The sequence below is a fragment of the Chenopodium album genome, chromosome 7 (assembly GCF_948465745.1).
Source record: "Chenopodium album chromosome 7, dcCheAlbu1.1, whole genome shotgun sequence".
NCBI lineage: Eukaryota > Viridiplantae > Streptophyta > Magnoliopsida > Caryophyllales > Amaranthaceae > Chenopodium > Chenopodium album.
Genome location: NC_137840.1, coordinates 70,257,355 through 70,272,966, shown reverse-complemented (window position 1 = coordinate 70,272,966; position 15,612 = coordinate 70,257,355). Strand labels below are relative to the sequence as shown.

The 15,612-nt window shown below is 32.1% G+C and overlaps 1 protein-coding gene and 1 pseudogene across 2 annotated transcripts; one reads left to right on the top strand and one right to left on the bottom strand.

The window, feature by feature from the left end:
- Positions 1-368: 368 nt before the first annotated feature.
- LOC145638282 (5-OH-xanthotoxin synthase pseudogene) lies at positions 369-9,098 on the top strand (annotated as a pseudogene). The gene is made up of 3 exons (XR_014114641.1): positions 369-838; positions 8,067-8,385; positions 8,490-9,098. The product of XR_014114641.1 is annotated as a 5-OH-xanthotoxin synthase pseudogene (transcript).
- A 1,059-nt stretch (positions 9,099-10,157) lies between these two features.
- LOC145639358 (cytochrome P450 83B1-like) lies at positions 10,158-15,063 on the bottom strand. The gene is made up of 3 exons (XM_081690583.1): positions 14,196-15,063; positions 12,907-13,222; positions 10,158-10,855 (listed from the first exon to the last, which is right to left on the bottom strand). Exons 1-3 carry the CDS (start codon positions 14,762-14,764, stop codon positions 10,247-10,249), a joined length of 1,494 nt encoding a protein of 497 aa, XP_081546709.1. The 5' UTR covers positions 14,765-15,063; the 3' UTR covers positions 10,158-10,246.
- Positions 15,064-15,612: the final 549 nt, after the last annotated feature.

The following is a 15,612-nucleotide window of genomic DNA, read 5'->3' as shown; positions in this document are numbered from 1 at the left end:
TTTCTTTAGGTGTACTTTGTCCTTTAAATATATAAACAGAAGTAAATATTATTTATTTACTAAAATGTTAAAAGTTAATCAATGAAAATTATAGATAATTAACATTGAGAATTTGCAAGTTGCTAGATCTCATCAAAAAGTACATATTAGAACATTGACCTAATATTTCGGTATTTCCTCATGTACTATATGCATTTGTCTACCACTTGCCCACTTGCATGATATTTATATAGCAAACACATTTGTAACCATAATTCCATAAGAAATAATGCTAATTATTTTCCTCTTCTTCCTTGCAACATTTTCTCTTATTTTTCTTCTTCTTACAAAACACCAAAAAAAATGAACCATTTCATCCTCCACCCGGACCTAAAGGCCTCCCCTTAATCGGAAACTTACACCAATTCGATTTTTCGAAACCACACTTATCTTTTGCAAAGCTCGCCAAGATCTATGGCCCTATATACGCACTTCGATTTGGAAGTAAAAACGTCGTAGTTATACAATCATCTATGATGGCAAAAGAAGTCCTGCAAACGCAGGACTTAAACTTTTGCCATCGACCTATATCAGTTGGCATGCTACGACTAAGTTATAATGGTTCGGACATAATGTTTGCGAAGGATTTCGAGTACTTTAGAGAAATAAGAAAGATTTGTGCTCTTCATTTGTTTAGTGCAAAGAGAGTGCAGTGTTTTGCTCCAATTCTACAAGATGAATTTTCAAGACTTGTTCATAAGATTTCTTCTCTTGCTTCTGCTTCTAAAGTTGTCAACTTGAGTGAATTGTTGTTTCTTTCTGCGGGCTCCAATATATGCAAGCTTGCTTTTGGTAGGAGGTATGTAATTATTTCTTCGTTCTTTAATACTTGCATCAATTGCACTTTTATGCTATTTAATACCTCCGTTACATATTATTTATAACGATTAGACATATAATCGTGGTAAATAATATGTAACGGAGGTAGTAATTAAAATAGTCTACTTGTTTCGAAAATCAAAATATTAGTAATGCGTGTGAAAAGTAGGATAAAAGTATGAATAAAAGTAATATACTCCGTAATAATGTGGGCCATAATTAGTAAGTCAAAATTTCGTAATGACAATTGAGAATATACGGTGTCATTTATTTATTTCTATATCTATGAGATTTCTTCTTATATACAATTATACATTAATTTAGCTTAGGGCCTGTTCATATTTACTGAACTGAGCTGAACTGAACTGAACTGATTGGAGCTGAACTGAACTGAACTGATTGGAACTGAACTGAACTGAACTAAGCTGAAATGAATATATTATGAGAGAGGGAAATTAAGAGCTGAACTGAACTGATTGGAGCTGAACTGAACTGAACTGAACTGATTGGAGTTGAACTGAACTGAACTGAACTGAACTGAACTGAAAATAAGTAAATATGAACAAGCCCTTAATTGAACTGTATTTGATTATTCAATTTTGAATTTAACATATATACAAAATCATTTGTCCTATCTTCGAAATAGCTTCAAAAACTACGAAGCATATGTCAATCTAGCAAAATTGACATCATGTTTATGATTACTAAGGGTCTGTTCATATTTACTTAATTTCAGTTCAATTCAGCTCCAATCAGTTCAGTTCAGCTTCAATTAGTTCAGTTCAGTTCAGCTCCTAATTTCCCTCTCTCATAAAATATTCATTTCAGCTCAATTCAGTTCAGTTCAGTTGAGCTCCAATCAGTTCAGTTCAGCTCCAATCAGTTCATTTCAGTTCAGTTTAGCTCAGTTCAGTAAATATGAACAGGTCCTAATTGTTCCAAAATTTAAAATCCTTACAGAACCACATTGGTGATAAGATATCTAAAAAATTAAAAGTTGTTATAATAAATCTATAGGCTATAGAATGTAGGACTACTCCGCAAATTTCAATCTGACCCCAGCCTAAAATGAACTCAAACAAGTATTTGTCAATGCATGATCCAACTTGCATTGTCTCGACTTGAACCGGACATGAAAACTCAATTGTTAAATATATGATATTCTCTCTATCTCAAAATAATTGACACAATCAACATGTCAATATGTTATTTTGACCTTAAATATGTATAATTAAACATTGGTTAAAAAAATGGTATTATGAAACTTGATTTTATTTTATTTTATTTTTGAGGAAATGAAACTTGATATTAATAAATATTTAAGAAAATATTTCATGACAAAATTTACGGAGTATTTTTAATATGTTATAGTTCCTGTGTTCTTATTTTGGAGTGTCAAAATATTATTCTTGTTTCTATTTTTGAATAATATATAAAGACCATTATAACATCACTCTTATAAACTTTATTTATTCTACTTCCTACATTACCCTTAAGTTTTGCAGATGCCTTATACATTTCTCCACTTCTTTCTCTCTCTAACTTTTGTTTATAATTGTACTTTTCACTTTTATTAATGTACTTCATCTACTTTCTGCTCCCAATTCTTAAATACCGTAAATAAAACACAAAGAGAAACTATATTATGGGACGAAGGGAGTATTAAATATGTCAATTATTCAGATATCATTTAAAATAAAACTAGAAATTCACACATTCGGCCAATTTGGATAAGGTATCACTACTAGAAAATCCGTCTTTTATGGACGCTTTTTAGGCTTTTTTTCGACGCTAAAAAGCGTCGAAAATTTATTTCTCGACGCTGTAAAAAAGCGTCGAGAAATAGTGAGTCGAGAAAATTCGGTGTCACAAAAAAGCGTCGCAAATTTCGACGCTATAATTTGTCCAAATTTTTATACGAAGCGTCGAAATTACAATAGTTGGCGCACTTTCTCAAATTTAGAGACGCTTTTTTATGTCTAGAATCTTATTATTGGCGACGCTTTTTTGTGTCCAGAATTTCATATAATCTATGTTTAGTAATTTGGCGACGCTTTTTTCTGTCTATATTTTTTTGGCTGAGAAGTTCTTCTCTTCTCCATATTCTTTATAAAAAGATCTAGAATGTATCAACCAAAAAAAATATTTCATATTGAAACTTGTATTACCAATATATACACAGCACAATCAGGCCAATTTTTTTTTTTTTTCTTATTCCATATTAAAATATTATAGTACTTGTACAATATCTCATAGTCATGAGTTCTCGATTACAAAAGATTTGATTCCAACTTATATATACTTCATTCGCGACTAGTTGTTGTGGAACAAATTTACTCATTTCTTCACAAAAAAAGCTTCATTAAATTTCCAACTTTGCTGCTCCTCAATCTACTTGCATTGCAAGGAAAGTTCACATTGTGACCAATTGTTGGCCTTGAATTCACAACACATCCTTTGATGTTTCTAGATCATTAGCAGGAGCAAATATAGCAAGGTGGAGCGACAGCAGATTTGACGAAATTAAACTATGGTTGTGGTATTCCTCTCGTTCGCATTCTGCAAGAAACTCAGCATCATTGATAGTAGATTATGTAGAAGCATATAAACCGTTTGAATAAATCAGAATCACAACACATAAAAACTGCAACGAGCAAATGCAAAAGATACAATTCTTTTGAATGGAGTGAGGGAAGCTAGGGGGATAACAGAGGAAAAGTAATATTTTCAGTTTTTCACACCTGAAACTTTAGTAGGGTCAGTCACTTGTAACCATGTTTGAGTTAAAAAAGTTTTTGATAAACCTGTATAAAGTAGACAGGAAAACACACAACTCAATAGAAAATGGTAGTTAAAATGTAATAGATATCACTAGCTTCAGAGCAACCATAGGGGCATGTAGCACTTAAACCCCTCTTACACGGAAAATCAATTCAAGGCATATTATTTGTCAAATCTTCTTACTTAAACATGTCATATATAACATATAATGGACATGGGATTGCATCAACCAAATCATATAGTTCAATATTCAGTCCAATTCATTGTTTGAAATCGAATTCGAGCCATCAACTAAATCCAAAGTCAAATATAACTAGAAACAATTCTAAACTTATGCTTGTTGTAGACGTAAATCTTCCATCTAAAAATTCAACCCAAGTCTTATAAGATTTGAGTAGTATTACAACAGAAATTCAAATCGTAACAATATTGCAGGGAATAAAGGTTGGAACTTACTCCTGCTTGATTATAGTATGTTACGGAGTAATGCCAAGATCTTCATTTCACTTTCTTGTGCAATATGTAGTATGGAAATTGTCTTGCGTCTAATTCAAATCTTCTAAACTATTTCATTGATGGAGCTCACTGAAAATCCATTGGGAAAATTAACAAAGACATCATAGTTAATACGAAGTACATATTATCTTTTAATGACACATAACTCAAAGAAGACAAAGTATAGACCTTGTTGTCTATACGCGAAGGAGAACCTGCACAAGGAAATTACTGATTAGAAATAGGCCAGCGTTGCCAGAGTGATTATAGAAGTAAACTAACTCAATTCGGTAATAAAATTTCTCAGTCAAAGCTTTAGCCCAATTTGTTAAGTCACCAAATTAAATTTAGTCTAAATAATAACAATGGCCTTTTGACCACACTCTTGTCTAATAGTATAATGCAATAAAATCGGCCTTAACGTCAACATTACTAAGCAGAAACTAAGTTCTAGGCAAACTGATCACAAAATCTTCACTCCAAAATAAAAAAATTTGCCTTCATGAACCTGAGAAATTAAACTGGTAGCAGATGGATGTCTAGCTTGAAAATATAGGTCCAGAGCACATTTATTCCTTGGAACCCCTATTTTGTTCTCATGATGGACAATCAACTGACCACAAAATCATTAACTAAACATACCCCAAAACATAATACTATGTAATAACAAAGAGTGATCAAATACTCTTCAAAAAAAAAAAAAAAGTGATCAAATAAAACTCCAATAAAAAAAATCCTAAACATACTTTATAGCACAATTTATATTCGTATATAAATCCTAACAAGGATAAAAACATGCCAAACACATGACTATTGAATTGGAGCTATTACTACTTATTAGTTGTAGAAATTCAAATCTGGTTTAATTCTTGAAAGAATCTATCTTGTATGTAGCAAATTATTAGAAATTAATCCAAAAAATAAAAAAATTAGACAAGATGGAGGAAAGAATTGATAATTAAGATTGACAAATTTAACACTTACATAAAGTTTCGAATGGATAAGTTGATTTAGCAGGCCCCTTGATACTCTGCATCACATACAAAGATACTAATTATTATAAATTATAACACCAGTCATTATCTAGCATAAGTGAATCACAAATTTGAAAAATAAAAAAAGTAGTAGTACAATAAAATACTCTGCATTACATACAAAGAGTCAACGATACTAGTTCTACAATCTGATAGAAGTGGGAACGCTGTTCTTTTCGGTGTGAGATTCGAACTAGGTAGCTATCTCATCTCAATCTCTTATGATTCAAGAGCTTACATTCCTTTATAATAAGACTAATATTTTTATGAATCTAAACAATTGAAGAAAATAAAAATAACCAAATCATTATCTTTTCCCACTACAAAACGCAACCCAGAAAAATTAACACTCAAAATCTATAATCAAAGAGAGTCACAAAAATAAAAATAAACCCGAATCGTGCTTCAAACATATGATGATCAATGGTTTCGAAATTGAATTAGAAAAGCAGCAAATAATTTAACATAACAATATTTATACACATACAAACAATCCCTAAAATTATGTTCTTCATGAATCTAACCCATATCTGAGTAATCTGACCAATATTTTGAGATATTATTGAAAAATTATCAACATCGGAAAACAATCTATAAGATACAATTCGAAAATTAGACAAACCTCAATAATATAGACGTAGAGAAGGATGAAATTGATTACTCCGTACAATTGAGGACGAGTAGTGAAACTTCATAAAGCAGAATTATGAGAGACGCAAGGAGAAAGAAAATTTGTGAACGAAATCTAGGCCATGACTCCATGAATCCCTTTGTAGAATTCAGATCGAATAAAGGAAAAGGAATACAGAATAGTTAGGGTTAAGATTAAGAATATGAGTTGAAGCCTTGAAGGTCTGTGATGTTGAATTGGGCGGTTTTATTTATTTATTTTTATTTTTATCAATTCCGTGGGTTCAGCTAATCGGGTCCACGTGCAAGGCACATGTTAACATTCTCGACGCTTTTTGATGTCGAAATTTACTTTCGACATTAAAAAGCGTCGAGAAAACACGGATATCATTATTTACAGTTGACCCTCTTGCCTCAGTGTCGAGGCCATAGCGTCGAGAAAATGCTCTTTTTGTAGTAGTGTATAATGTGTACTTTATTTATTTTGGGGGGCTGGGTGTTGGGTGTTGGGTGATGAGGAGGAATGAATAGACCGTGTGTCTTTGATTCTTCGAGCTGCCATCAAGCTTCAGATGAGGGGAGGGTTGAATATCTATCATTACCCATACATTAAGGTTGAATGGTTGATAATCGTCATGAGCAAGATAAATTAAAGATAATATGTCATTAAAGTCTATTTTTTACCTAATGTTCTTAATTTTATTTGTCTAGATCATTGGCCCTGTTTGGTAGTAAGTTTATTGGGGGTATATTAGCTTATTTGACTAACTTTAGCTGATTGACTGGTCAAACAAGCTAATACAAGTGTTTGGTAGTAAGCTTATTGAAAAAGCTTATTCCACTAAATAAGCTCTTTTTGAAAAAGCTCATTTTAGGAGTTTTTTCAATCAACTTATTCATTAATTATTGTGAAATGACAATTATAACCTCATTTAATCTAAAATCCTATCTAAACTACGTACCTACCCCACAATTTGCTTATTGGTCATTTCACATACTCAATCACCTTTAAGCTATCAGCTATTTACCAAACACTTTTATATAATCAGTTAATACAATAAGTTAGTCAAATCAGTTAATAGAATCAGCTAGTCAAAATTAGCTAACTCAATCAGCTTCAGCTTTCTCCCAAACAGGGCCTGTATATAATCCTTTCTAAGCTAAAATAATCAACTTATTTATTTAATCATCCCATCAAATCTAAATAATTGCAACTGTTTTATTACCCCTTGCTATCTAAATTATCGCAACTATTTAATTGTCCCATCAAATCTAAATAATTACAACTATATAATTGTCCCATCAAATCTAAATAATTACAACTATTTAATTGTCCCATCAAATCTAATAATCACAACTATTTAATTGTCCCATCAAACCTAAATAACTACAACTATTTAATTGTCCTATTTGCTAATGCACAATGTCCATTAGGTATTTAACATCGTGTAAATATTACTAGCTCTTCAGTTCGACTAATAATCTAGTACTATCTCTGTCCCTAAATTACATTCATACTTCTACTATTTATTCCTCACATAATAGAGAGAGGTACTGAGATAGCAATCTAATTTAGGGGCGGAGGGAGTACTCCGTATTATTTCGCTTGCGCGGTCCTAAGATGTTTTTTTTTTTTTTTTTTTTTATTTTTTTACAAAAAATGTGTTTTTGACTACCATTCTATCAATATACAGAGTAATATTATTAATTATTTGACCCCAAACCAATTTAATTTTACCTTATAATTTTTGGTTAAGTAGTTGGATCAAATGAATTTTGTGTGAGAGTAATATAAAGCTGTAACTTCTATTATTAATTTGAAACTGTCGATCCGACCTTAAAATGAAATATAAAAATAATGAGAGATGTAGTGAATAATCATCTATATCATCAAAAAGAAAAACAGATCAAATAAAAGGGGACGTAAATAGTACTTCATCCGTCCCTTAATACAATGTCTCTTTTGAGCATTTATTCCTCACATAATAAAGAGAAAGAGGCATTGTATTAAGGGACGGAGGGAACATCATATTAACATCACCATATTTTACATGATAATTTATTAATTAACATGACCGTATTTTACATGATAAATTATTTATTTTATATGCATTTATGTAAAACTATAGTTGGAGTTAATATGAAGTGTATATAGTATAAAATTCAAATTAGTTTATTTGAGAATTTTTTTAAGAAAATCTATGTTATACATTACAAATTTTATTTTTACAAAAATAATATTCTTACTTGTATGGGTTGTATCTATAGTTATGAAGACGAAGAAGAATTCAAAAGAAGAAGATTTCACAGCCTCTTTAATGAATTTCAGGCCATGTCGACGGCCTTCTTCGTTGCTGATTATTTCCCTTCCATTGGCTGGCTTGATAAGCTGACCGGAAAATACTCAAGGCTTGACAAGGTGTTCAACGACTTGGATTTGTTTTATGAGGAGATTATTGATGAACATCTTGACCCAAATCGACTCGAATCTGACCAAAAGGATGTCATTGATGTTCTTCTCCACCTTATGAAAGAGCGTAACCTTTCTTTTGAGCTCACCATGGATCACATTAAAGCAATTCTTATGGTAATTTGTTCTCTTAAATTAAATCTTACTTATTCATGAAACATTATTGTTAATAATGACTCGTTTAGTACTAATAACATAATATTATACGTCTGCTTTCACAGAACATATTCATAGCAGGAACAGATACAAGCACAATCATGGTCATTTGGGCAATGACTGAGCTAATCAAGAACCCAACAATCATGAGTAAAGTACAAGAAGAGCTTCGGAATAATTTATCCGATAATAAGGATTATATCACAATGGAAAATCTTTTAAAGTGCGAATACTTTAATGCAATAGTGAAAGAAACATTAAGATTTCACCCTGCAGCTCCACTAACATTTCGAGAAACACTTAAAAAAAGTAACATAAAAGGGTACGACATTCTACCCAAAACTCAAGTATACGTGAACATATGGGCTCTTGGAAGAGATCCTGAACATTGGAAAGATCCGGAAAAATTCATGCCCGAGAGGTTTATAGAGAGTTCAATTGATTACAAAGGGAACGACTTCGAGCTTATTCCATTCGGGGCTGGTAGAAAAATATGCCCGGGAATGGTTCTTGGTGTAGCTAGTTATGAGCTAGCACTTGCCAATTTGTTGTATAATTTTCAATGGGAATTGCCTAATGGTATGAGCAAGGACGACATCAACACTGATACGTTGCCTGGTCTTGTTATGAGTAAGAAAGATCCACTTTGTCTTTTGGCTAGGAAATTCACATAGTTTCACCCTATGTCACGAAATGTAGTTGAAGTCGAGTATGTGAATTGTGCATACTATTAAAATGTTGTACTTCAAACAAATTAAAAAAAAACTTTTAGTTCTTGTTCACTTTACCTTATTGATGTCATTAAGTAATTATTGCTATTTTTATGACTTACACAAACTTTAACCAAATCTATCTATACTTTTATATATTAAAAAGCGTTCTAAAATTGTTTATGTGCCACATCATTCCCCTCTCATACCATTGTTTGATAGATTAATATTAAAAAGCATTTGATGGGTTTTGAACACTAGACGACCTTGAGAATACAAGCTAGATCTAACTCATTACCATCTTAGCTAATAATAATTCATGTCATCTATACAAATAAATATAACTATAAATGACACGCACCAATTAAAAAGAAAACGAGATAAGCAGTTTGAAAAAAAAATTAAAAGGAATAAAATCAACATTTCTTAAACAATAAAGTATTAAAAATTGTTTTCTATACTCTTTGTTAATTTGTAACATTATGTTTAATATTTATGCATAACATATATACACAATAGATGATAATATATTTCATAAAGAAACAATTTAATCAAAGTGGTAACCCGGTACAATGCCCGGGCCGCACACTAATTTAAACAATGATATTGATGTCATTAAGTAATTATTACAGATAATTTTAAGACTTTAACGAAAAATCTTGTGTGAATCTAAGGTCCAACATTATGTGGGACCCTAATTTTAACATAGTGACTTTTATTAAAACTTGTATATACTTGATTCATATTAATGTTTGTTACGAACCTGAGATTCACAAGTATCAACCAACATTATGTTGAACATAGCACCCTATTTTAACATATAGACCTTTATAATTCATACTCTGTATTGACTATTGACTAGTACATTGAAAACTTTCATAATAAAATATAAATATTTTTATGATCTTTATTATAACATAATGACTTTTATTTCAGCATAATATAACCTCTATTTTGACACGTTGCCTTTTTTTATTAATATAATAATTACCTTTATTTAATAAAATATTTGATTAAACATAGTAACCTTAATAATAATTGTTCACTATAATTTAATGTGAACTAGATCTATTTAAGAGTATACAAGATTTATTTAAAACCTCATAAACATCTTAAATATATTTATTTGCCACAAGACAAAGTGGATTTCTTTTATACATTGTTAATCCAAGTTGCACATCAGTGTCTATGTCGTCCCTTCTTAAACCATCAGGCAATTCCCAATCAAAAAAGTACAATAAATTGGCAAGCATAATTTCCAAGCTAGCAACACCAAGATGTATGCCAGGACATATTCTTCTTCCAGCACCAAAAGGAATTAGCTCAAAATCTTGTCCTAGAAAATTAATCGAACTTTTCAAAAACCTCTCAGGCTTGAATGAATCGGGGTCTTTCCAAATTTCAGGATCCCTGCCAGTAGCCCAAACGTTGACATATAGTAAAGTCTTGGATTGAATATCAAATCCCTCTATGGTGCAATCTTGCAATGTTTCTCGTGGAACTAATAATGGAGCTGCTGGATGTAATCGGAATGTTTCTTTTACTAGTGCCTTAAAGTATTCAAGATTGGAGAGATCATTATCTTCGATATACCCTTTGTTTTGAATTGCATTCCTAAGCTCATTCTGGACTTTCTTCATTACATCGGGGTTTTTAATTATCATAGTCATTGCCCAAATTACCATAGCTGTACTAGTATCAGTTCCTGCTACTATGATATCCTGAAAATCAGTTAAAGTTTTATGTTAGGAGTAGTATTTTTCTTACAGGTATTGTAGTTTTCTTGTTAAGGAAACATATCTTTTCATATTTGTAGCATAAAGTAATTATTACTCCCTCTGTGCCTTAATTAGATTCTTACTTCTAGCATTTATTCCTCACATAATAGAGAAAAGTAGGAGTCTAATTAAGGGACGGATGGAGTATTTTTTTTTTTAGGAAAAATTGCTCGGAATAATCCCACCTTTGGGTCGTCCGCTGAAAATAATCCCACCTTTGGATTATTTTTAAATAATCCCACCTTTATACCCATTCCGCTATAAATGGTCCCATTTTACTTGGAACCGGTTGAGCAGGTAATTTTTTTTTTTTAAAGTAGAATTTACACGTGTCGCTCCTTGATAAGTCAAAAAAATAAAAATAAAAAAGTAGTAAAAAAACCACCACCACCACCTAAGCCACCCCAATTCAGCCACCACCACCCAACCTAAACCCTAGAACCACTATCCCACCCACACCTGAAACCACCAAGCTGACCGGAATCCCACCGAGCCAAGCCAACCTAAACCCAATTACCCATTAACCCAACCCCTTAACCACATTAACCATTTAACCCAACCCCTCCTCTGTGGACGACGACGACGACGCGACTGGAAACGGTGGACGGGGGAGACGCGACGCGACCAGAATCTGGGGATGGGGGAAGTCGGCGCGTCGGAGCTGGGTTTAAGGGAGTTGGTGGGTTTTTCGCGGACGAAGCCTGGGTTTAAGGGCTGGGTTTTCACGGGGGTAAGAGTGAGGGAGAGGATTGGTGGTTCATGGGAGAGGAGGGTAAGCCGGAGCCGCGTGAATGAGGTTGGCCGGTTGGGGGTTGCATGGCTTGGTTTCGTGAGGATTCGAGGGTGGTTCATGTGGAGGTTCGTGAGGGAGGGAGGGGTTCGAGGGTGGTTCAGGGAAGGGGGTTCGACTGTGGTTCAGGGGAGGGGTGGCAGGGGAGGCCGGCGCGCCGGGATTGGTGGCAGGGGAGGCCGGCGCGCCGGATTGGTGGCAGGGGAGGTGGTTTGGCTGGTGGGTGGTTTCTAAATTAATTAATTGTTTTTTTTATTTTTTTTTAAATTTTATTTTTTGGACTAATTGGGTGCCGACACGTGGCTAGTAACTTGATATAACAAGTTAACTAACCGGTTGGGACCAATAAAAAAGATCGGGGGGTAAAGGTGGAATTATTAAAAAATAATCCAAAGGTGGGATTATTTTCAGCGGACGGGCAAAAGGTCGAATTATTTTGCGGCAATTTTCCCTTTTTTTTTATGTTATGTATTGTATGGTAATTTAAGGAAGATTAAAAAAAGTGGAGGGAGTATTGTGTACTATTTTAAGTAATCACCATTATGACTATTACTGAGCAATGTAATTGAAGTTGTGAGCACAATCAGTAATTACTAATCAGTATCAATATCAATAATTTATACAACCTCCTTTTTTTTTTTTTTTTTTTTTTTTGTTTTTTTGTTATAGTTGGCACGTTTTGACTTTAGCACTATTTACATAGTTTCCTTGACATGTTTTGTGATTTATACGTAATGAAATATATAGTCATGTGAGATCTTGTTAGATTCGTCACGACATATATATTTTCAAAATATCAATTTTTTATAATTTTTGAAAATTGGTAATTAAAGATATTAATGGTTTAATTTATACATTGGCAAACGTGACTTAAAAAAAAAATGAGTGAGACATATATTAAAATATAGGAGGATCCTTAAAAAAAAAAAAAAAGGAGTGAGACATATATATCATTTGCTGGTTTAAAATTCTTCCATTTTTCCTTTTCTATTAATTTTTAAATTTTTTATTTCCTTTTTTTTTTTGCTAAATATTTATTAATTTTTTAAAATTAAAATGTTTTCCTTTTATTTTAACATTATATCAGTATATATATAATTTTTTCTCACTCGAATAAAATAATTTTATATTTTCTCACTCATCTTGTTTTTTGTTGAATTATTGTTGAATTAACATTATAACTTATTAGGGTAAGAAGAATTACCATTAACATTGCCTTAATGTGATCCAGAGTGAGCTCAAATGAAAAGCAACGCTCTTTCTTGAGTTGGAGCAGAATGTCAACCATGTTTTCTCTTTCAAATTTATTCTTCTTTAGGTCAAGATGCTCACCAATGACCTCTTCATAAAACTCTTCCATTTTCTTGAATGTTTTCTCAAGTTTTGAATACTTTCCAGTTAGCTTATCAAGCCAACCGAAGTAAGGGAAGTAATCTGAAATGAAGAAGCCGGCGAGCATGGCTTGAGCTTCAGTCAAAAGGTCATGGAACCTACTCCTTATCCCCTCATCGTTCTCGAACCTGTATATAAGAGAACGAATAATATCAATACTCCCTCTATTTTTAAATAAGCATCACGTATTTCATTTGAACAACTATTAGCTAGCATATTGAAAAACCCTTATTATCAGTAATATTGTCATTGGAGTACTAGATAGATAAATTTGAAATGAAAAACATTACAAAATATCTTATTTCATTAACTAATAATTTAACAACTTTGCAAGAAAAAATCTATTTCTTCAAAGAAAGAAAAATCTAAAATTTGTTGACTTTGCTATTATAATTAGTAAATACTCCATACTTATAATTATAGGGGGTCCTTAAAATGATGACCATAAAGATCGACTTGAAAGTCGTACCATCTATGTTATACTTACATCTTTAATTACCTGTATATTTCATGTACTTCACTTTCGTTTTTTCATTTTTTTTTTTTTTTTGTTTTTCCTTTTTCCTAATATAACCCACATTTTCTTTATAAATGTGTTTATATGTACGTATGTATTTAAATCATGCATAATGTTTATAATAAAATACTACATACTTCCTCCGTTATTTTATAGTTGCAATAGCTTGACTTCTACATTATTCACTTGCTTCACTTTGACTAGTTTTAACGATTTATACTTAAATAAAATATAATCATGTAAGATCTTGTTAGATTCGTATTGATTTAAATACAATATTAATATCAAATTTTTATAATTTTTACTTAATAGTAATTAAAGATATAAACGATTGAAAATATGCATTGGCAACCGTGAAAAGAGAAATGTTGCAACTATAAAAAGACAAAGGAAATGTGTTCTTTATCTCTATGAGCATTAAATGAAAAACATGCAAATATATATATTTTTTCTAAAAACCTGCACAGTAAGACATGATTCACAATTAAATAAACATCATGCACACACATTCGCCTTCTAAATCATCTAATTATCTATAAGTAAATATAATTAGCTAGCGAGCTTTGGCAAGAGTAGATACATACCGCTTTCCAAAAGCAGTTCTGCATATGGTGGAGCTTGCACATCTAAACAACAATTCACTCAAATTGACAACTTTATTTTCAGACGAAAGAGATGAAATCTTTTGAATGATCCTTGAGACTTCTTCGTGTCGAATCGAAGCAAAAGTCTCTACTCTCTTTGAACTTAGTAGATGAACCACAAAAATTTTCTTAACTTCTCTAAAATACTCACCATATGGTGCAAAAGCAACGTCTAAACCATTGTAACTTAGCCTTTGTCTACCAACCATAACTTTTTTGTTACAAAAGTTTTTATCTTGTACTTGTAACACCTCTTTGGCCATCTTAGCCGATTGTACCACAACCACTGATCGATTCCCGATTCGAAAACTAAAGATCGGTCCATAGATATTTGCTAGCTTGGTAAAGTAGAGATGAGGGTTTTTGAAGTCAAATTGATGAAGATTTCCAATAATAGGAAGACCTTTAGGTCCAGGTGGTGGATTAACTGGCTCATTTTTTTTGTGGTTTAGAAAAAGATAAATGATAGAAATTGATGCAACAATGAATGATGATAGGAGGAATAACATGTTTTTTTCTTTCTTTCTTTTTCTTCCTATACTTCAATTCTTCATGCATTCACCTAATATAAGCATATATAGCAAGATAGTAAAATTATTGATCATGTAGGGTAAATTTTTTTATTTTATTTTTATTTATTTTTTCTTTGGGAAAGACTTTAGTCATTGTTAATTGTTGGAGATTCGTCAGAGTAGTGGTATCTGATCTGATTTACAATCGATTCATGATATGTTTCTGTCACTATAATATGGTTCTCCACAAAACATGTTACCAACGTTTTCTTGGTGAAAATAAACATGTTACTTACGTAGTACTTCACTAATGACCACACACAATTGTGCTACTATCGTAGCTAGTGTATATATGGTCCTCCTCACTATCGTAGCTAGTGTATATATGGTCCTCCTCACAATCGTACCAACATAATACTTTTAACACAAAATTGTACTCGTTTTTATGGTTTTCCACACATTATCGATAACTTGCGTATATGTATGGTTCTCCTCTCACGATTGTTGATAGAGATTAAATGGTTCTCCATTCACAATCAACTACTTGAGGCAATATACATAATACGTGCGTGGTACTCCACACACAATTGATAACCAGGCGAGACCCTTACCAATTTACCATGTGCGGGTTCAGCAGCTGCACACGGCGAGGGGCCCAATTTTAAGTTTATTCTTCACTTAACAACTGTGCAACTATCATGATGAGCAACAAAGCATCTCTATATACTTCCGTTCTTTTATCATTGTACTATTAGGATTTGGTACAATTTTTTGGTGTGGAAAAAAGAGATGAGAGAGAAAAGTAAAAATGCAAATTAAAATTGCCCATGTAATTGAATACAAAA